At 49.6% G+C, this 22,411-nt stretch overlaps 2 protein-coding genes across 9 annotated transcripts; both read left to right on the top strand.

Annotated features, from left to right (window-relative positions):
- The first annotated feature begins 1,382 nt into the window (after positions 1–1,382).
- Positions 1,383–18,056, top strand: DCAF11 (DDB1 and CUL4 associated factor 11). Of its 8 annotated transcripts, none has more exons than XM_077916891.1 (15): positions 1,383–1,584; positions 2,479–2,727; positions 4,864–4,991; positions 5,130–5,251; positions 5,911–5,975; positions 6,070–6,170; positions 7,095–7,241; positions 7,358–7,412; positions 7,494–7,562; positions 9,116–9,173; positions 11,481–11,666; positions 12,800–12,953; positions 13,059–13,211; positions 14,690–14,796; positions 16,692–18,056. In XM_077916891.1, exons 2-15 carry the CDS (start codon positions 2,579–2,581, stop codon positions 16,806–16,808), a joined length of 1,611 nt encoding a protein of 536 aa, XP_077773017.1. In that variant the 5' UTR covers positions 1,383–1,584; positions 2,479–2,578; the 3' UTR covers positions 16,809–18,056. The 8 variants fall into 8 exon arrangements, with proteins under 8 accessions (XP_077773017.1, XP_077773016.1, XP_028559661.2 ...); XM_077916890.1 differs by having other exon boundaries at positions 1,383–1,675; positions 2,494–2,727; XM_028703828.2 differs by having other exon boundaries at positions 1,384–1,584; positions 2,494–2,727.
- A 319-nt stretch (positions 18,057–18,375) lies between these two features.
- Positions 18,376–20,704, top strand: FITM1 (fat storage inducing transmembrane protein 1). The gene is made up of 2 exons (XM_028703836.2): positions 18,376–18,869; positions 19,986–20,704. Exons 1-2 carry the CDS (start codon positions 18,628–18,630, stop codon positions 20,602–20,604), a joined length of 861 nt encoding a protein of 286 aa, XP_028559669.2. The 5' UTR covers positions 18,376–18,627; the 3' UTR covers positions 20,605–20,704.
- Positions 20,705–22,411: the final 1,707 nt, after the last annotated feature.

Raw genomic sequence — 22,411 nt, 5'->3', positions numbered from 1 at the left:
CAATGGCATGTGCAAGGTCCCATGCTAATGGAGAGTATTCAGTAGGTTGGTGTGTATCTACCATGTACGATGAATTTTCAAAGTGTGTTGCAGACACGTCCACAACACCAACATCAAACCAGTATGAAATGCTGAGTTAGTAGCTGCAGTATTATTGACGTGGCGCAGAACCAGTCAGGCACACTTTTATAATTAAACAAAATTAACAACACATTATTCTAAAATATAAAGGCACGACAGGGTGAACACTATACTTCAGCTTCTTATATTTTCTGCAATAAGGTTACTGTATCTTTAAATGACAATTGCAGAGGTTTACATAAGGCCGGCTGATAAAACTTGGTTCCTAGCCCTGTTTAACTTGCAAGCCAATTTCCCTTGGGCCGTGGGTGGGGTACAAATAAATTATGATGATGATGATGTTAGCCTCAATCCATATCGATCCTGCAGTATCTTGAGAAATACTTGTTTGACGCACTGTCCCTCAAACCGGGTCACATCCAATTGAGAACGAACGTTGTGTTCACTTTGCAGGTAAGCGGAGGTGTGTACATCGGAGGCAGCTGCTGAGCATGCCCAGAATGAATTTCATATCCAGTGTGCAAGGCAGTGTACAAATGAGAGTCAACCTTGCTGTGTTTTAAGCTGCTGCCATGTACACAGCCATAGTCTGAATACAGCACCATCAGTATGTGTGGTGCTTTAAGGAGCACGAGAGGGCAAGGTCCCTGCCCTGAAGAGCTTACAATTTAAAAGTTGAGATAGGGGGCCAATATATGAAGGGAACAGGGAAGGAAGTAGCCAATGGCTGGGGCACGGAGTGGTAGGGTTTTTAGCTGAAAGCGTCACTAGGCTTCTGCACACCGAGTTTGGCAGGATTCCAAAGGAGTTAGAGCATTCACACGTGCAGGAAACGCGTGAATACGTTTTGTGGGTCAAGAGATACTTAAGGCGCACAAGAGAAGCAGCACATTTTGCATGAGGGCAGGGCAACAAAAGGCTCTGATTAAAGACGGGGGTAGCCGGTCTACAAACCGAAGCTATTTGATTTTGAAACACCTGCGTTTACACTATAGAACTCGTAACCTGCCTTAGCAACGTCAATCATTTCACCACTGTCCAATCAGAGAGTAAGCCACTGCCCCGCCCCCCAGGAGCCCGCCTCTAACCCGAGACGTCAATCATCCTGCTCTGACGATAATGGCGGAGGTTACGCAACTAGCCCGAGCAATCGATCAAGCTTACCGGGAACCAATCCGAGAGCGCCCCTTCGGCCAGCTGCCCGCCTTTCTTACGAGTCATCCGCTCGCTCTGTCCAATCGGCGGCCCATTCACCTTATTGCCTAGTTTATCGCTTAACGGTTCTGTCCCTGCCCCTCGTCTTAAGCGAGGAAGGAGCCTCAGCAGCCAATCAAGGAAGAGCAAGTCTTTTTAAAGCCCCGCACTCTAACCCACGTGGGGTGGTGAACGGTGGCCAATCAATTCTCAGCCGGCGCGGCCCGCCCTATCTCACTTCTCCACTCCGGTTAGAGGCGGCTGTCGCCTTAAGATGTAAACAAGGCCTCGCGCAGCGGCCGTTAGAGGGTGAGGAGGGTCTCGCGCTCCCGGAAAAGGTGGGGGGCAGGCTTTTGATTGGATAAGGTGGGCGCGCGACGGGAGGGGGGGGAGCAGTTCGGTAAGAGCCAAGGTTAAATGCGAAAGGCGTCCTGATTGGTTGTGACGAGAGGGCAGTTGGGACAGAACGTTGCGGGGGGCGGCGGCGGCGGCGGCAACTGAGCAAGAGTGTCCCTGCTCTATGGCGTCTGTTGATTGGAGGAGCCGTGAGCAACGGCCGTGCCCATTGGTGGAGAGGACCCAGGTGTCTGAAAAAAGTACTTTAATGGGTTCGGCAGGTCTACGAGCCCTTTATTGGTTGCCTGGGGCTGTGGTTATAGTCACGTAGAGGACGGGGTGGGTGGCTGGCTGACGTCTAGATAAGGGCACCTCGATATGGGAGCTGAGGAGCCCTTTCAGTATTGGAGGCTGTGATTGGTGAAGATGAAAAGGGGGTGAATTTTTTTGGGGGGGGGGGGCGTATGGCTATGGGAAGCAGTGGGCGCCCCATGGAAACAAATGAGGGGAATGTTTGGCTTCTGGATGTGGGGTTAAAGTCTGCTATAGTGAGAAGCTGTGGTACAATTTTAATTTTTTAAAGAGCAATACTTTTTAAAATATTTAATGCTGTACTGCTTTTAACATTTGATTGGGAGCCGCCCAGAGTGGCTGGGGAAACTCAGCCAGATGGGCGGGGTATAGATAATAAATTATTATTATTATTATTATTATTATTATTATTATTATTATTACTTCTGAGTGAGGATAGATTTGATTGGTAAGAGGCAGGGAATCCTTCATGTGAAGAAGAACGAACGCTGCTCTCTCTCCCGCTTCGCCCCCCCCCCCCGTACTGCGTACAAAGTTCTGCAATTAGTGGCTCAGGATTTTCCTTTTCAGGAAGGACTTGCTCCCTCCGTTTGGTTCCTGAGCTCCAGGAAGTGAAGAACACACCGGACACAAACCGTGAAGAATGCCTTAAGACATGGGCTCCCGCAGTAGTAGCAACGCTGGCTCGGGGGGCCGGGATAACCAGGGGAGCTGGTCTCGAAGGGACTCGGGGATACTGCGCAGCGAGGAAGAAGACGACGAGGATGTGGATCTGGCCCAGGTATTGGCATATCTACTGCGCAGGTAACTCACACCCCCGCCCCACTTTTTAGTCAAATTAGGGATACGAGGGATGCCTCTGGCAGCGGATGCTGTTTCAGACTCGTGCAGAATCTCAAGGCAGGAAGAGGAAGGGAATTTGTTATGCCTTTTCTGTCTGGTCTATTAATCTGGACAACGATAACTCAGTCCTCTCAGTAAGTGGAATCTGCTGGCGTGGAGACTCATGAGACCCTACTGGAAAATCCATTCTCAGCTGATTTCTCACAGAGCTAGGATTTTGAAGATATGTGTGTCGGGGAATGAATTCATGCATGGATTCAAGGAGATGGGATGATGATTAAGGATCCAGGGAGCATAACTGAGTGTACAGACTTCCTTGACGCTTTGTTAAAAAACACAGAAGCCAAATAGTTTGGAAGTGTGGAAATAAGGGTCACAGTCCAGGTTTATGTTTTACAAATCAGCCGGGATGCAGTCTCAGTTGTAAGGGGGTCGTACCAGAATTTAATTGTGTTTTGCTGGATCTCATCATGTGCCATGGCTGCTTTTCTAAGAGTAGAGGGGTTTTTGTATTTTCTTGTGCAGAAGTTGTTCAGGGCCATACTTCTTCGTATGCTCATGATGTTAAAATTCTCAGTTGTCTACCTATTGCGCAGGATGAGATATCCAAAGTTTTGACGCATAACATCATAGTTTTAGAAATTTATTCAAGAAAAGTGAAGGTTTCCTCATCTGTGGCTTCTTTATCCCTGTTTCTGATGTCACCTTAGGTAGGCCACAAAACACTTTGGAATACTTTAAAAATATTTATAGCCAACTCTACACTAAATATTCTGGTTGGCTTTGGCCAGCTATGCATATACAAAAGAGATTCCTGATACTGTTTTGATAGCAAGTTTTTTGCGTGGTTAAGACGAAAAGAGATTGAGAAGTGCTCCAAAAGTACCCCTCTAAAATAGGTGAATGAATGGGCAGTAAAATTCACTGCACACAAGTATAAGTGTGCAATTCAATGCACACAAGTATAAGTGATGCACGTTGGGGCAAAAAAATCACATCTTCACATATACAGTTAGGAAGTTTGAGCTTCTGGTGACTATCGAGGAGACAGTGGGTCGTAGTGGATAGTTTGGTGAAAACGTTGGCCCAGAGTGTGACTGCTGTGAAAAAGGCGATTGCATGTTAGGGATTGTTTGGAAAGGAATTGAAAATAAGGCTGCCAATATCTGTAATGACCACTCTTAGAATTCTGTGTACAGTTCGCTCACCTCAGAAAGGATACTGTAGAGCTGGAAAAGCTTCAGAAAGGGGCAAGCAAAGTGATTCTGGAGTTGGAGCAATTCACCTGTGATTAAAAGTAAGCAAGCTGGGGACGTGATAGATGTGTATACAATTATGTATGGTGTGATGAATAATACTACAATCCAGAGGCATCCAATGAACTGAATGTCAGAAGATTCAGGGCAAACAACTTCTTCACGATTATGTAATTCTGTCCCACAAGAGGCGGTGCTGGTCACCAATTTGTGTGGCTTTAAATGAATTTGAGGCTGTTAATGGCCACTAGCCTAAAGCCTGTGTTGTAGTACTACTTTGGGAGGCCTTGTGCCTCTGAATACCAGTTGCTGGAAACCGCAGGAGGTGAGGATGCTGTTGGGCTCAAGTTCTGCTTGTGGGTTTCCCATTGGGGCATCTGGTTGGCCATTGTAAGAACAGGATGCTGGACTAGATGGGCCTTTGGTGTGATCCAACAGGGCACTTATGTTCTCATGCCAGTCTTGTTTCCTGAACTTTTTAGCCTTTGGATTGTTTTTGGATCCTGTCATCTACTCAAGATTGACCCTATCGTTGGACAGTGATGTAGGAGCCTTAGATAGCAGGATATTCTCTCCATAGTTTATGTTTAAAATTTGCATCTCTGTTCCCATCTCTCTTAGTTGGTGCACCCTAAGCTGATCCTGAGCTGGGTAGGCGTCAGTTGAAATCATTCCTTGGCTGTTGTATTAAAACTTCAGAAGCTGCTTCGTGGGCACCTTCAGAGAACAGGAAACAAATAAATTTGGGGGCTGCCTCTCTCCATAACCTCTCTCTGAGTTGTGATGTGGGGAGGGGCAAAACGGATTTGTAATTCCTAAAACTTCCAATTTTTCTCTCCAGAGGACAATTTCACTTGATGCAGGGCGGGGGAGCAGCCAGTGTCCGTCTGGTCCAGACGCTCTCGGACTCGGACGACGACAATGACAGTGCCTGGGAAGGGCGACTTGGAAATCACTACAAACCTCCAGGTACTGGCCGGTAACTTGTTTTAACGTAAGAGAGCCTGTGGAACATGTGAGGGTGCCATCTGAGTTTATCGGGCAACAGGGCAATTGGGGGTCTCGTTCTCAACCTGTCCGATCTTCCTCTCTTTCTTTTACTTGCAGTGGATTTGACGCCAGACACTCACGACCTGGAGTGCAACGAGATCAAAACACACATCCAGTTGGCAACAGGCAGGCTGGGCTCGGGACAGACTGAGCATAGCATCCCTCGACTGCTTTGCAAGGTTCCTGTTCCCTTCTTGGGGATGCCAATATTAGGCTAGGACAGGGGTCTGCAACCTGTGGCTCCGGAGCCGCATGTGGCTCTTTTACACCTTTGCCGCGGCTCCGGGGCGGATACTAGCGAGGGGAGGAGGCGCATTGTGCGCCCCGACACTCCCCACTGTGGCGGGCGCTGTACTGGCTGTGACGTCGCATAGGGGCGGTGCGTGCGTTAGTCACGCACCGTCCCAACGTCACCTTCCCGCCCGCTACATTGTAAGGGGCATGTACGCTGGTCACTGTTTTGAAGGGGAGTGAAGAACACACACACAAAAAAAAGGTAACTTGTTAATTTAACGTTTATTTCTATGAGGAGGAGTAATTCTGAGGGGTCAAACAAAGAAATAATAAAAAAAAGTGACAAAAACGTTATTTTTATAATGACGAGTTTTGCGGCTCCCAGTTTTTTTTTCTTCGGAAACGGGTCCAAGTGGCTCTTTTTGTCTTAAAGGTTGCAGACCCCTGGGCTAGGAAAACAAGAGGTTCTCGTAGCTTAAAGACGCAGAAATCCACTTGAGGGTGGGGCTGTCTGGAGAGCAGATCTTTCAGTGTATGAAAACTGCAGGCAGAGCCTTGTTGAATTACTTACTCCTTTTCTTTTCCTTCCTTCCTTCCACCGCAGAGGGAGCGCGGCCTCTGCCACAACAGCAGCTTCTCTCGTGGGGAATGCTCCCGAGTGGCGTCACAGTGAGTATTTGGAAGAGAAGGCCTAGTGAGGTGGGTGAGATAATGATTTTAGGGGAAGAACCCTTTAATAACTCAGACTTTGCTCTTCTTCCAGCTTTCTCCCCAACCACTTGTCCTTCACCGATTCCTACTCCCAGAAGGCGTTCTGTGGGATTTATTCCCGTGATGGAAAGCTTTTTATGTCTGCTTGTCAAGGTACTTCGTAACACATCATAGTATTTGGCTTTTTTGTTTTTGTTTTGCTTTTCTGTTTTGTTGTATCAACGCATACTGTATTATTGTCATATACAGGATAATAAGAAGGAAAAATAACATAAATGTAAGACATATGTAAATTAATATTACTGTAGCAGTTGGTTTTTAAACAATCCCTGCATCAGATCAGCTTCCGTCCTTGGCACTGAGGGCATCCTGGAATTCTCTTGTCTTGAAATTTCCTGTAGCGCAAGTGTTTGATGATTTCTTTGCATTTTGGGAAACAGACAAGTGGCATTGTGGGTGGGCCTTTCTGCAAAACCTCTTAGTCCTCCGTAAGATCCTGTGGAGCTTCTAATCCCCAGATACCCAAGCGTAGCGTGATTTATTTATTCATGCAAAAACACCATTGCTGCTTAGTTAGTATTGCTGTTCCAAGGAAGAAGAAAAGAAATCCTCTTATCCCATTGGACAGGACAGTGTCGAATGTCCTAGTAGTTGGGTCCTTCAGATGGGTTGATCTGGATGATTTGCATTTTTACAGGGGTGCCCTCCCATCTCTTACTAATCCCAGATTCCCGTTGCCAAGATCAAAGGCTTAAAAGGCTGCGTTCTGTTTTCCAACAGCAGCTGTAGCTCAACAAAGAAAGTCTTGCAAATGGGGAAAGTGTGTCCCTTCCACCACATTGGGTTGGACTACAACTCCCATCATCCCTGACCAGACACCATGCCGGCTGCTGCTGGGAGTTGAAGTCTTGGGGGGTTCCACAGGTTTCCCATCCCTGATGCAAGCTTAACACTTTGGTGATTTTGCCTCTGTGTTAAAGGTCCTAGTAGATGAGGACACATTGATACATGGTACAATTAGCACGTTTTCTCTGTTCCTTTTCCCATGCTTCCAAACCACCCCACCCCCAACTTCAGATCAGACAATCCGCTTATATGACTGCACTTACGGAGGCTTCCGGAAGTTCCGGAGCATCAAAGCCCGGGATGTAGGCTGGAGTGTCCTGGATGTTGCCTTCACTCCCGACGGAGCCCATTTCCTCTACTCCAGCTGGTCAGATTACAGTGAGTGGGGTTGGCTTCTGGGAAGGGTGGGGGTGGGGGTGTCACATGACAGTCCTTGACCCCGCAGGAAGTGTTAACTCTGATGCCCTTGACCTTCCCTCCCCCTCTCCTCACAGTTCACATCTGCAACATCTATGGCGAATGTGATACCCACACAGCACTGGATCTGAGGTAAGGAGGGCACCCAGCAGCCACCCTATTTGACTAAACAGACTCCCGGAGTGGTTTCTAACTCTCTCTTCCTCTCCACAGGCCTGACGAGCGTCGCTTTGCCGTTTTTTCCCTCGCAGTCTCCTCAGATGGAAGGGAAGTGCTTGGCGGGTACGTTAGCCTTTTCCCCAGTCCAGGGGTCTGCAACCCGCGGCTCCGGAGCCACATGTGGCTCTTTTACACCTTTGCCGCGGCTCCGGGGCGGATACTAGCGAGGGGAGGAGGCGCATTGTGCGCCCCGACACTCCCCACTGTGGCGGGCGCTGTACTGGCTGTGACACCGCATGGGGGCGGTGCGTGCGTTAGTCACACACCGTCCCGATGTCACCTTCCCACCCACCCACCCGCTACATTGTAAGGGGCATGTACGCTGGTCACTGCATTGAAAGGGGAGTGAAGAACACACACACACAAAAAGGTAACTTGTAAATTTAACATTTATTTCTATGAGGAGGAGTAATTCTGAGGGGTCAAACAAAGAAATAATAAAAAAGGGACAAAAAAGTTATTTTTATAATGACGAGTTTTGCGGCTCCCAGTTTTTTTTTCCTTTGGAAACGGGTCCAAGTGGCTCTTTTTGTCTTAAAGGTTGCAGACCCCTGGCCCAGTCCCTTTACCCACAATGCATAGCACTGGTTAACATTTTATCCAGGGGTGTGGAACCTTTATTTTTAAGAGCAAACAAACCTGCAGGGGGCCACATTCCTTTCTGGACAACCTTCCAAGGGCCACTTGCCATCTGCAGATGGGGCCAGAGGCAAACAGCAACGAAGCGGCAACTGTTACCTTTGTACAGCAGGCTACTTAAACTCCAACATCCCACATTCAAGAAGACATTCCAGTCAGGAGCAAAGCACTTTGGTGGTGGTGGGGAATTAGAGCCATGAGGGGTGGCTTTCTGAGGGCCAGATAGAGAGTCCAGGGGCCACATTTGGCCATTGTGCCTGAAGTTACCTACCCGTGACATTCGCAACACCTGGACTTTGCCTAGGCAGACAAGATTTGGGTTCTTCTAAAACACAGATCTTCTGCCCTCTCTCCCATCCCTTATTTATTTATTTCTGCTATTTGTGTACCATTTAATTGGCAAAGTTTCTAAGCGGTGTACAGAAAAAAAATATTAAAAAGCATATAGTGGGTAAAATCAATTAAAAGTAATTGTAAAAAAACCCCTGAGGAAACTTCTTGAAAATTCCTCCCGGAATAGAAACATCTCTGTCATGTGCCTGAAGCTTAGCAGGGAGGGGAGGGCTGTCTGATACTGGTCTTTTTGGCCAAGAGGATTCTGGGCTTGCTGTGCCATGTGGCTCCCATTCCATGTGGCCCCTGTGGAGCAAAAGGCGGTGAAGCCCCTCCCATCAGCCTGGCTGGGGCCAGCTGCCCCCCCCCTTCCCTGTCAGTGCCAAAGGAAGCAACACGGACCTAAGTTGTGCAATGTTTCATTTTGTAAGCTGCCTTGGGGGCTTTTTAAAAGGTGAAAGTCGGGGTAGAAATACTCCAATTCAAGGGTGAAGTGTTGGAAATGCTTGAGAGACATGCCTTTCTCCTGTCAAGGTGCTGCCTTAGGGTCCATTGACCAGTGTGGCTTCAGTGTCTCTTCCCACCCCTCCTTCCTTGTGTTTATGTCTGTTCTTCCACCCACTCAGTTTTGGTTTTAAACCTAGGGCCAACTATGGCTGTGTCTACGTGTACGACATGGAGCAGAATAAGCGGACGCTCAAGGTACTTACGTTTTGGACCCTGCCACTCCTCTGCCGGGCCTCTCTGTTCCGTGCCTCTGGCCTCACCCACTTCCTGTTCCTCTCTCCCTGGGTTTTAGAAAGTGTGGCTGTTATATTTGTGTGTGTCTGTGTGCGTATACACACACACACACACACACACACACACACACACACACACACACACACAGCCTTGTTTCCTTTCCGGCCCTTTCAAGATTTCTCTCTGCAAATGGAAGAAAAGCCAAAGACGGTGAAATTAGAAGCAATTTCATAGTCATAATCATAGCAATAATTGCCCAATGACTTGAATGAACTTAAACGATAAGGATGAATACCAAGTCTATATTTATCCTTGAGCAAACCTAACAATATCTCCTCTCTGTGAATACGTGTTGTCCCTTTGTATTTCCACTCTAGTCCTTAGCCTAATGTTTCAGCCACTACAGTGGTGCCTCGCAAGACGAAATTAATTCGTTCTGCGAGTTTTGTCGTCTTGCGATTTTTTCCGTCTTGCGAAGCACAGTGTCAGGAAAGTTTTGGAAAAGCTTCAAAAATCACCAAAGTCTTTAAAAACCTCAAAAAAGGCTACCACACCGCGTGCTATGAGTTGCTCCTCGAAGTCAAGTCGCAACTGTATTAACGGTGTTAAGAAAAAGGAAACAAACTTGCAAGACGTTTCCGTCTTGCGAAGCAAGCCCATAGGGAAAATCGTCTTGCGAAGCAGCTCAAAAAACCAAAAACCCTTTCGTCTAGCGAGTTTTTTGTCTTGCGAGGCATTCGTCTTGCGAGGTACCACTGTAATTCATTGCAGCTCCTTTCGTTGCTAGCAATAATCGTTTAGCTAGTGTTGGAAGGTTCTGGGCCATTTTGTAGCACATGGGACAGTGGCGGTTCCTTCCACGGTATCCCGATGCAGATAAAAGATTGAGGGGAGCAGTAAAGCAAAGCATCAGTCTGGCTGTCTGGAATTTTTCCGCCCCAAAGCCATAGGGATCCCTGGGATGTTGTAGATCAGCCCTTCCAAGCTGGGACTCTCCAGACGTTTTGGTATACAACTCCCATCAGTCCCCTCCCCCAGCAGTGTGGTTGTAGTTCAAAATATCTGGCGGACCCCAGCTTGGGGAAGACTGTTCTAGATGTCTTTCCTTGAGCGTCCCACTGCCCATTCTGCCTCATCCCCTTCCCCATTTCTCTGTAGCGTGCCGTGCTTCTCCAAGGTGGGCTGTGCTTGTGTGTGTCAGCGTGTGATTCTGCTGCATCGCCATTGAGAATGGTTGCCTTGGTCAATCACATTCCGTCGATGCAGAAATGCACTAAATCAGGGGTGACCAACTCCCAAGAGACTGCGATCTACTCACGAGACTAGCAGTGATCTACCCCCTTTTGTGGAGTTCAGGTCAAAGTTGTGGAGCAATTTTTAGGAAGGAGGAAGGCCTGGTTTTTAGGGGTTTGAAGTTGTTGAGTTTCTTTGGGGGGAGCCAGTGATCTACCACAGACATCCTGTTATCTGCTGGTAGATCATCTACCTGTTGAACGTGCCTGCACTAAATGACTTGGCTTCAGCTGAGCCCGGCGACAGCCAGCCCCCTAACAAAGGGGCTTGGTTCTTTGGGCAAGTTGCCATTTACCAGGCCAGACTGGTTGTCCATCTAGGTCAGCGTTCCCCACTTGGGCTGGCAGAAAGAGGGTCTTTCCTGTCGCCCCATCAACTGCTCCTTGTTCAAACCAGAGATGCCAGGGTTTAAATTTGGGAAGCAGGAGCCCAGGCCCTGAGCTCCCCTTGAGCCCAGGAGCTTTCGATCTCTCGTGGCTCTCCAGCCCTTGTCTCTTGCAGTACATTAAAATACCATTTCGGTGCCCCCACGGCATCCCAGTGCACACTGGGGCCTGGCATGCTACAGCCAGCCTAGGTAAAGGTAAAGGGACCCCTGACCATTAGGTCCAGTCGTGACCGACTCTGGGGTTGTGGCACTCATCTCGCTTTATTGGCCGAGGGAGCCAGCGTACAGCTTCTGGGTCATGACTAAGCCGCTTCTGGCGAACCAGAGCAGCGCACAGAAATGCTGTTTACCTTCCCGCCGGAGTGGTACCTATTTGTCTACTTGCATTTTCAAACTGCTAGGTTGGCAGGAACAGGGACCGAGCAACGGGCGCTCACCCCGTTGCAGGGATTCGAACCGCCGACCTTCTGATCGGCAAGTCCTGGGCTCTGTGGTTTAACCCACAGCGCCACCCGCGTCCCACTCCTAGCTCTCCCATGGAAAATCCTGCTCCTCCCTCTTGCGCTGAGTCCTCTGCCTTCCTCCAGATCGAGTCCCACGAAGACGACGTGAATGCCGTGGCCTTTGCCGACACCAGTTCCCACATCTTGTTCTCCGGGGGGGACGATGCCATCTGCAAAGTGTGGGACCGGCGCACCATGAGAGAGGACGACCCCCGGCCTGTGGGCATCCTGGCTGGCCATCAGGATGGCATCACCTTCATAGACAGCAAAGTAAGGCATCCTTTTCTCTCTATGTCATCGCAGAGGGCAGGAGGTGGAGTCTGATGGGATTGGAAAGCTTAATTAGGCAAACAACCTTGAAAACTGCCCCCTTCAAGAAAAGCTTTTTCGGGATCTCATTCGCAACATGTTCTGCATGATCTGCTTGTTTTTTTTTTAATTTTATTCATTAGATTTATTTACCACCCTTCATCAAAAGATCTCGAGGCAGTTCACAAGATAAAAATGCAGGATAAAAACACAAATAGTTTAAACAAAAATAACAAGAAAATAGCCCCTACTCCCACAAACTCCTATTAATCAGCCAAAGGCCTGGTTATTGTTTATTATTATTATTATTATTATTATTATTATTATTTGAATTTATTTACCTCCCTATACCTGGGAGTCTTAGGGTGGTTAACAGACTAAAGTCAAGATATAAAACCACAAAATGCATAATAAAAATAAAAACAACAACCCAATAGCCCTCCCCCCCCAAAAAAAACACATTTTAAAAGGGCATGGGATATAAATCAGATCAACCAAAGGCCTGGTTAAAAAGGAACGTTTTTGCCTGGCGCCTAACAGTGTATAATGAAGGCGCCAGGCGAACTTCCCTGGGGAGAGCATGCCACAGATAGGGAGCCACTGCAGAGAAGGCCTGTTCTTGTGTTGCCACCCTCCAAACCTCTTGAGGAGGCACACGAAGAAGGGCCTCAGAAGTTGATCTCAGGGTCTGGGTAGGTTCATATGGAAAGAGGCAGCCCTTGAGGTATTGTGGTCCTGAGCCGTTTAAGCCTTTATAGATCAAAATCAGCACTTTGAATTGGGCCCAGTAGCTAATTGGTGTTGATACTGTCTTAAAGAAAGATCTGCCTGGTTCACCTCCACCTAAGCCCACAGCAGTCCAAGTGAAAACACAGTAGCTGATGAGCTCCTATATATTTGGCCATGCATTCCTTTAATGTCATTTATACAGGATTCCCATGTTGGGGAGAGGCTGAGAGAGCTAGATTAAGTTTCCATTAGAGAGTGAGTCTTCTGCTGTGGGACGTCTGTACTACGGATGGGAAATGTCCTTGGAGACTATAGAGTGTGAAATATTCCTTTAAACCATTGCTCCCCACTCCTCCTCCTCCCAGGGGGACGCCCGATACCTCATCTCAAACTCCAAGGACCAGACGATAAAGCTCTGGGACATGCGGAAGTTCTCAGGCCGCGAAGGGCTGGAAGCCTCCCGCCAAGCCGTCACTCAGCAGAACTGGGATTATCGCTGGCAGCAGGTACCCAAAAAAGGTGAGTCTTAGAGGATGGGGAAGGAGGGGGGACCTAAAGCGCTGGGGAAGCAGGTCTTACTCTCCTCTAACCCTTCCTCTCTCCTCTCCTTTCTCCTTCTCCCAGCACGGCGGAAGTCGAAGCTTCCAGGTGACACCTCCCTCATGACGTACCGCGGCCACGGAGTGCTCCACACGCTGATCCGCTGCCGTTTCTCGCCGCTTCATAGTACCGGACAACAGTACATCTACAGTGGCTGCTCCACGGGGAAGGTGGTGGGTGAGTGGACTCGGGATGCGGGTGGCAGGGATCGGCCAGGGCAGTGCCACGCCGTCCGGAACTGGAAGGGCAGTGCCATGTGGGCAGCAGTCAGAGGGGTTAAGCTTTGCCTTTTTGAAGGAGCGCGGCGTTTTGCTTGGGTGCAGGATTCGATCTCTTGCTGGCGGGTGGGGGAGAAATCTCTTAAGATGCACGTCCGCACGCACGTGAATGTTGCTTGAAAATCCCTTCCCTTTTGGTTTGGAGGACTCAAGGGAGAGGATGAAAGCAAAGAGGGGTCAGGCTGTGTCAATATGCTTGGATGGTGAGTTGGATAATAAACCCAAGGGGAAGGAAAACACGGCAGAACTGAATGGTTGGCGCATGAGGAAGCTGCCCAGAGTGGCTGGGGCAACCCAGTCGGATGGGTGGGGTATAAATAAATAAATTGTTGTTGTTGTTGTTGTTGTTGTTGTTGTTGTTGTTGTTGTTGTTAAGAAGCTGCTGCTGCAGCAGCCTTTGGTCCATGAGCCAAATTTGCCCTGGCTAGGGTTACTTTGACCTGCAAGACGATTTCCCCCCCAGCCACGACCACCCAATCCACACTTGGCTTCATACAGTGCTAACTGTGGGGCAGGTAAAACTGCAAATGCAAAGGAACAGTTGGCAGAGTTGACAGGGGTTTCAATCTGATCTGTGCAGGGGGGGGGGGGGGATTGCTTTGCAGACCATCGTCAGTCTGGTCTGCAAAGGGAAACTCTTCACTTGTTCTCATGGAGATGTCTAGTTCCCTACCTGTTTCCTAGAGGAATCTTGGGAGCCTCCCATTGTTCCGACTGTATGCTGTGCCCTTTAAATTTTCACTCAGTCACACCCCCGTGTGTTAACTTGAAGACTTGCAAGCTCCTTGGGGCAGGGACCTAAATGGCACTATAAAAATAATCAATAATACAAAGTGTGGGCAGGTCCAATGCTGACATCTAAGGGATAAATGGGACGTGGGTGGCGCTGTGGGTTAAACCACAGAGCCTAGGACTTGCCGATCAGAAGGTCAGCGGTTCGAATCCCCGCGACGGGGTGAGCTCCCGTTGCTCGGTCCCTGCTCCTGCCAACCTAGCAGTTCGAAAGCACGTCAAAGTGCAAGTAGATAAATAGGTACCGCTCTGACGGGAAGGTAAACAGCGTTTCCGTACGCTGCTCTGGTTTGCCAGAAGCAGCTTAGTCATGCTGGCCACATGACCCGGAAGCTGTATGTCGGCTCCCTCCAGCCAGTAAAGCGAGATGAGCGCCGCAAGCCCAGAGTCGGCCACGACTGGACCTAATGGTCAGGGGTCCTTTAAGGGAGAAATAGTGGTATCTGGAGCATCAATTCTGGCCGCAAGAGAGGATAGATAGCCCTTTTGATACTTCCCCACTGCCATGGGAGGAGTGGGTGTCATGGGGCCAGTGTGTTGCAAAAGCTTCTCTGTGCTACCCTGTGCTCCTTTCCCTTCCTCCAGTATACGACCTCCTGAGCGGCCTGATCGTGACAAAACTGACCAATCACAAGGCTTGTGTCCGTGATGTCTGCTGGCACCCCTACGAGGAGAAGATCGTCAGCAGCTCGGCAAGTACTGGGAGCGAGGGAGTGGTGGGGTGAGGTGCTTGTGTGGTTAAGATGAATTGCTGCCACCGCTTTCCTCTTGCCCAGGAACTTGTGTGTCTTCCCTGCCAATAAGGTTGTGATGGCAAGGATGAAATTCTTCTCCTTCTCTGCCCTTTTCTGTGGTTGTTGCTGCTCGTCTTTTCCTTCTCAACAAACCCATCTGGCAGCGCCGCTTGACTAGATAGGGGCCCCCTCCCTTGCAGTTTGAGGCGTGGTGGGCGATCCCAAAGGAGAAGGGGGTCTTCTGACTGGGGTGCCCAGACTGAAGAACAACACACCCAGAAAGTGCGCTTGATCAATTTCAGTGGCTGGCGAAGACTTGGCTTTTATTCCAGCAAGCATTAATCAGCCTCTGGTGTGTTAACCGTGGCTTTTTGACATTGGGTTATATTTATGATTTTGCATTTTATGAATTGTAGTTGTGAGCCGCCTTGAGAATCCTTAGAAGAGAGATGTTGAAATAAGTACAGTGGTTCCTCTGGTTACATACGCTTTGGGTTACATATGCTTCAGGTTACAGACTCCGCTAACCCAGAAATAGTACCTCAGGTTAAGCACTTTGCTTCAGGTTGAGAACAGAAATCGTGCTCCGGTGGCACAGCAGCAGCAGGAGGCCCCATTAGTTAAAGTGGTGCTTCAGGTTAAGAACAGTTTCAGGTTAAGAACGGACCTCCAGAATGAATTAAGTACTTAACCCGAGGTACCACTGTAATGGCAAAGTGTAACATTTGCAGTCTGCTGGGTCGTAGGCAAACCCATTGGCGTTCACATGTGGGAGGAGCTGCCATCTTCCCTGCCCCCCCCCCCCCAGCATTTAATGACATGGTGCAAAATGTGTTTGCTGCCCATTGTTTTTGAAACTGGTTTGGGACCCAAAATAACAGCATTCCCTTTGAAAAATAAATAAGTAACTAAACCCAGGAAACGAAACAAAAGCCAGTAGCCAGAGCAAAATGTCAACCAGCCTTCCCCAGCTTGCTGCCTTCCAAATGTTTTGGATTGAGACTCCTATCAGCGCCAGCCAGCCAGCCTGGCTGCAAGACGTTTGGGATGGGGAGAGCTGTAACCCCAAACATCTGGAAGGTACCAGAAGGGGAAGGCCTCTCTTATGCCGTTTCCGTACCTGCCAGCCCATGCTGCCGTAATCTCAATTGGGGAATAAGCAGCAACCTCTGCGGAGATTGCCCAGGTGTATTTTACGTTGGCAGTGCAGCCAACATTGGCACAGCGATCTAGTGCAAATACAGTATAGCGAGATAAGAGAGCACTTAAAACGGGATCTGTTGTTCAGCTGAACTTGGATTGCAAGGTGGGTTCCTGTTTGGGGGTAAGAGCCCTTACGAAGTATCTGGGCTGCAAGACCGAGAGTTTTGCAGATGAAATTCAGCCCCTCAATTTGGGCTGGGAGAAAGATGTTCAGTAGAGGAACTGGTTGGTTGTACAGTGGTACCTCGGGTTACATATGCTTCAGGTTACATACACTTCAGGTTACAGACTCCGCTAACCCAGAAATAGTGCTTCAGGTTAAGAACTTTGCTTCAGGATGAGAACAGAAATTGTGCTCCGGCGGCGCGGTGGCAGCAGGAGGCCCCATTAGCTAAAGTGGTGCTTCAGGTTAAGGACAGTTTCAGGTTAAGTACGGACCTCCAGAACGAATTAAGTACTTAACCTGAGGTACCACTGTACACCTGTCAATGGCTTTGAGCTTTCTGTCAGGATACGTGGGACTTGCTTAGCAAGTTCCTTTATTTATTTGTTTATGCATGCATGCATGCCTAGTGAATTCCAAAGCATTTGGTACACTCAAGGATGCTTTAGAAGCAATGACTATAACTGTCTTTCTCTTTGATCGGCAGTGGGACGGGAACATCCGGCTTTGGGAGTACCACCAGACGGAATACGACGAAGATCCTCGGAGGCCCCCTACCGCCCGAGAGCTGCGCCCCAGACCCTCAGGAGCTTCTGATCAGTAGCCTTTTCTATCTCTGCTCGCCACCATTCTCCAGTTTTGGACTCGCCACACGGTCGAGGGAGTGGGGGGGGGGCAAACCAGACCTCGCGCTGCCTGTGGCCTTGGGACATTTGGGTGGGAGGGCGGGCAAACTTCGTTGCGGGCGGTCTGCTAAGTGAAATGTAAACGGGTCTCGGGGAGATGGGCAGCGTCTCGAACACGGCTCTTGGGAAGAGCCAGAATCGGATGACCGGCTGCAAAGGGGGGACATTTAGGTAAGGAATTGTTAATCTGAACAACAGGCTAGTTTAGTTTATAGCGTCGCTTTAGGGTTCCGTGGGATTGAAATTTACAGTCCCACCCTCTTCCTGGTCTGTCCTTTTTAATTTGAATTATTGGAAGGCAAAATCATGGATCATATCCTAACAACTCTGGGATTTAGTTGGCTCTGGGGAACAACAGCTTGTAGACCCCTTCCTTCCTTCCTTCCTTCCTTCCTTCCTTCCTTCCTTCCTTCCTCCCTCCTTCCCCATGCCACCCCCCAGTGTGTGTGTGATTGTGTGATTGACTGATCAGCCTTCCACAGAGGTTAGAAAAGAGGGCTTTGTGTTCTTTAATTCCTTCCAGGTGCCATGTTGAGAGCTGAGATGTATCAGAGACTGGGATGTGAGGCCCTTACTCCCTCCTTCCAGGGGCGAGGGATACAGCAAGCCCCCCCCCCTTTTCCTCTGCCACGGCGGATGTTGGCAGAGTGCGAGGGGACGTGCCCTCCGTCTCTCACCCAGCAGCAGATAATGAAGGCTCCCTCTTCCCTTTCTAGAACGCACAGGGCACATTCCTTCCTGGGACACTGCTTCTGGGGACCCTTCGCCATTTGTCTGAGAAATGACAGCGTAGGGGTCATAGCAGGGCTTGATATTTTGCGGGGCGGGGTCTTTGCCCCTGGAAGATGCTGTGTGGTCAGCCTGGCCCCTGCCTCCCAGATCTCCCCCATTGCCTCTACTCCCCCCCCCCCCCCCGGCCTTTCTTTTAGTCTCCGCAAGCGGCAGGTGGCTTGAAAAGGGAGGCGGGCAGAAATCCTCTTCTACATCCCTTCCCCAAACTGTATTTCCCCGTTTGCCTGGGGAGCTGGATGTGCCAGGAGGCTCCCTTTCTGCCCATTGGCTCCCCCTTTGGGATACTTCCTGCTCTTCTCCCATTTGGGGGGGAGGTCTCCCATCAGCTGCGCCTCTGATGCCCGAATGGTGATGGTAAGGTTTGTTTTGTTTTGTTTTGAAACAATAAAATATCTGGAGGTTTTTTGTTTTAAGTAGTTTGAACCCTGATTCAATCTCTCTCTCTGGTTAAAGAGAGGAGCTGTTTTTTCCGGAAACCCACTCCCCCAGCATAGAAGGGGGAGGCTTGTACATCACGGGGTGGGGGTGGGGAGAAGAATCTCTTTCCTGAAATGTCTGCACACTTCCATCCAACACGGGTGTCTGTGCAAACTGCAATTGCCGTCAATAAAAGCCGTTGAAATTTTCTTTCTCTTGGTTTCGGTTTTTAAAAAGAGGGGGAGGTTGGGTCTTTGTTTTTTCTTCAGTGTGCATTGGCGCAGCGACACCCCCCCTCCCCACCCCAATTTTTCCAGTCTGCTTTCTCTCCCCTCCTACTCCCTGTCAGCTGCTCACGCCAAACTTGGATTTGATCCCCACACCTGTCGTCGAGGATCAACTCTGGACGACGTTTTTCTCCGCAAGAGTTTTGACTCTTTCCACCCCCCACCCACCCACCTCGGGTCGTCCCAAAGCCCAGGAGGGACGGGACTCCTCTGGCATCTCTGGCTGTGCAGGTGGGGGGGGATGGCAGAGGGATCAGGGGCCAAGAAGACCTCCCTGCTGGCCAAGGCGGCCGGCTGGGCCCAAGCCCTTTGCCGTGGCCTGGTTTGTTTCTGGAGCAACCAGTATGCCTGGCTGCTGGGGGTGCCCTGTCTCCGGCGAGCTTACCACCTCTGGTTGGCAGCCGTGGTCATTTTTGGGCCGCTGTTGCAGTTCTACGTGAACCCCCGAGCCATCTTTGCCAACCACCATAACTTCTTCAACATGTGAGTGATCTCGGGGGGTCTTAAAACATGTTTGTGGTTGCGTGCAAGGGGGAGGCGGGCGGGAGACCGGCTTGGCAGAAAACAAGGCTTTGTATAGCAGCGATAAATCCCTGGTTCATCCACACCGAATATCCTGGGGTCAAGTGATGGCATCCGATCTCCGACGGCCAAATGCAGCCGTTGACTTGAGTTGCAGGGAATCTCTTCCCAAGGGCAGAATACTATCACACCAGGCGCTATTATCCCCAGTGCTTTTGAGCGCCGGTTGAAAAACAAGTCGTGCGTTCGGAGCTCAGCATAGCAAAGTTTCCGCAACTGTTAGTTTGGGGGTCAAATGCGTCACGGTATATCGGAATGGCTGACAGGTCCCAGACATCTCTAAAAAGATTCATATCCCACTACTCATTTTTAATTATTTTTGTTCAAGTTTTCACGATACAATATTATCTGGAACAGATAGAATAAAAAAGATGAGAGGATAGAGAGAAAGGGTACAAGAAAAGGAGACAGGAAAAGAACAGAGAGAGAAACATTAAATATAAAGGGGGGAAACTTCTGATTTTCCGTCATTAGAAAATGATTATTTAAGACATTCAGTCTCTATCTTCTCTGCTTTCTGCTAAGCCAGATTTCTTTTTAGCCAAAATGTCACAGTGCTCTCCATTTCTTCATCCCACGAGAAGCCCAAGAGGGAATCCCCAATTGTTACTATCGGTTATTAGTTATCCGTTAGTTCCCATTGCCATTCCTCCGTATTGGGAAATAGCATTTTCCCATCCATGTTCATGTTCACCTTTCTCCCCTGTGGCCACGTATTGGAAAAATATTCTGTATCCCCCCCCCCCCCCCCCGTTCACTTTCCTCAGGCGGGTTATGCTTCGTACGCAGGATGTTTGATGTATTTGGGGTCTTGCCCATCTGTTTCCTTGGTGGCCCTATTTTGGGGGCCAGTTCTCCTGCCTTCCTCCATGGCCCACAGCTTGGGGTTCCGCTTTTTGAAGTGCTTCACCTTTTGCTCCTCTGCTCTCCCCAATTTGGGCCAAATCCTGCATTGGGGCAGCGGACCGCCTTCCTGCCCCACCCTGCTAACTTTCCTCCGTTCTTCTTCCCTCGCAGAAAGTTTGTCCGGTCGGCCTGGGGCTGGACGTGCATTTTCTTGGGCGGCTTCATCCTTTCGGTGGTTTACCTGGCGACCCACCGGGTTTTGCTCACCTTGAGGCACCTCAGTCGCCTAGGTGTGGGGGCCGGGCTCTGGCTGGGGGCCACAGAGACCTTCCTCCTCATCGAAAACCTCACCGGCTACTGTTTTGACCCCGTGCCCGAGGGCATCCTGGTGAACAACCTCCCGGACAAGTGGACGTGTCTACACGAGGGCCACACGTGGCACGGCTACGACGTCTCGGGCCACACTTTCCTGCTGACCTTCTGCTGCCTCCTGATGGTGGAGGAGACCTCCGTCTTCCGCCGCTACCTGGCCCAGGGACACCCGGCCGGCGTCCCCTTGCGCCTCATCTTCCTCCTCAACGTCTTCCTCCTCGCCCTGTGGAACTTCCTCCTGGCCTGCACGGTGGTCTACCTCTACGACTACAGCCACAAGGTGGTGGGCGCCGCCATCGCCACCCTCTGCTGGTTCCTCACCTACCGCGGCTGGTACCGGTGGCGCTGGTCTCCCGGCCGGCCGGGAACGGGCCTCTTTGTCAAGGGGACCCCCGGGGAGGCCAAGAAACGGAACTGAGGGCTCCCCACTCCCCCACCCCAGAAGGCAAAGGAGAACAACCAAGGGGTTTCGTCTCCCCCCTAGAGACAAATAAAGATGAGGCCTGCTCTGTTCTATATTCGTTGTCCTGTGTGTGGTTTTTTTTTGGGGGGGGGGGGGCTTGAAATTCAGACTACCGATGTAAGGTAAAGGGACCCCTGATCATTAGGTCCAGTCGTGGCCGACTCTGGGGTTGCGGTGCTCATCTCGCTTTATTGGCCAAGGGAGCCGGCGTACAGCTTCTGGGTCATGTGGCCAGCATGACTAAGCCGCTTCTGGCAAACCGGAGCAGCGCACGGAAACGCCGTTTACCTTCCCGCCGGAGTGGTACCTATTTATCTACTTGCACTTTGACATGCTTTGGAACTGCTAGGTTGGCAGGAGCAGGGACTGAGCAACAGGAGCTCACCCCGTCGCGGGGATTCGAACCGCCAACCTTCTGATCGGCAAGCCCTAGGCTCTGTGGTTTAACCCACAGCGCACCCCAACCAATGTAGCGGGTGCTCAAGTTTCAAGACTTAATCCTGTGTGCAGGTGGCAGACCCAAATTGTACCACTTCCCATGATTTGAGTGTTTAAAAGTGTCGTAGAATCGGATGGGAGCCCGGGGTCATCTAGTCCAACCCCCTCCAATGCAGGATTTTTTGGGACTCGAACCCACAGCCCTGAGATGTAGGAGTCTCATGTTCTGCTGACCTATCCCAGCTTCAAATAGTTCCCCCCGTTACATCTAAAATAGTTTTCCTTTTTTGTATGCTACATGATTGTTTAGATTTGTTTTTAATACAGTAGTACCTCGGGTTACAGACGCTTCAGGTTACCCAGGCTAACCCAGAAATAGTACCTCGGGTTATGAACTTTGCTTCAGGATGAGAACAGAAATCGTGCTCCGGTGGTGCGGCGGCAGCAGGAGGCCCCATTAGCTAAAGTGGTGCTTCAGGTTAAGAACAGTTTCAGGTTCAGAACAGACCTCCAGAATGAATTAAGTACTTAACCTGAGGTACCACTGTATAGTGTAGAGCAGGAAAGGAAACTGGCGTGTGAGGAGAAAATCTAGGCTCAGGAATAAATTTTGTGCGCGTGAGCATATGTCTTTAATCGGAGTTCTTAATCCTATGCTCTTCTACCACCTCACTGAGGTCTAGATCCCTGTCAGCCCTCCATTTCCAGTGTTTCCACTGCACAGTGTATATGATCGAGTAGTTTCTGAGCATATACAGAGTCCCATTTGCTTCCCAGTGATCCAGTTTCCACCATTTTAATAAATGGTGGAAATGCCAGACCTGGAGCGATGCGCTCTGAAAACCACGTCAACCTGCTAAGAGTCTGCCTGTGTCTTAAAAGCTGACTTGGCTAAGTTGTACCAATTTCACACAATGCACACACAGCCTGTGGAACTCGGTGTACCAGGATGTTGTTCAGTGTTAGCATAATTGGGCTTTAATTTTTTTTTAAGAAAACCCAGCCCGCGATATACATTGTTTTAATGTTGGTGGCTAATGTCCCACAACCGGCTGAAAAGCACAGTCCCTGCTAGTTCAAGACAGCTGTGTTGTTTATCAGAAATCAAGCCTTCTCTCTCTCTCTACTGCTGGGAAAAGACACTGGCTGAAAGTGGAAGGTCCCAGCGTGGCAATTTTTAAGGCAGCTGGTGCTCATTCACAAGCAGAGGGGGAAAGGCAGGTCCTATACCACCACCATAATAATAATAATAATAATAATAATAATAATAATAATAATTCTATTCTTTAAATGGGTTGTTTGTTTTCCCTTCCTTGGCCGATTG

The sequence above is a fragment of the Podarcis muralis genome, chromosome 13 (assembly GCF_964188315.1).
Source record: "Podarcis muralis chromosome 13, rPodMur119.hap1.1, whole genome shotgun sequence".
NCBI lineage: Eukaryota > Metazoa > Chordata > Lepidosauria > Squamata > Lacertidae > Podarcis > Podarcis muralis.
This window is presented reverse-complemented; position numbering and strand designations above follow the sequence as displayed.

Excerpts from the sequence above, each read along its gene's own strand:
- DCAF11 (XM_028703827.2), top strand. The coding sequence starts at position 1,796 with ATGGCGTCTGTTGATTGGAGGAGCCGTGAGCAACGGCCGTGCCCATTG. Across the intron at positions 7,413-7,493 it reads CACACAGCACTGGATCTGAG|GCCTGACGAGCGTCGCTTTG; the intron begins GTAAGGAGGGCA and ends TCCTCTCCACAG. Across the intron at positions 14,797-16,691 it reads AGAAGATCGTCAGCAGCTCG|TGGGACGGGAACATCCGGCT; the intron begins GCAAGTACTGGG and ends TTTGATCGGCAG.
- FITM1 (XM_028703836.2), top strand. The coding sequence starts at position 18,628 with ATGGCAGAGGGATCAGGGGCCAAGAAGACCTCCCTGCTGGCCAAGGCG. Across the intron at positions 18,870-19,985 it reads CACCATAACTTCTTCAACAT|AAAGTTTGTCCGGTCGGCCT; the intron begins GTGAGTGATCTC and ends CTTCCCTCGCAG.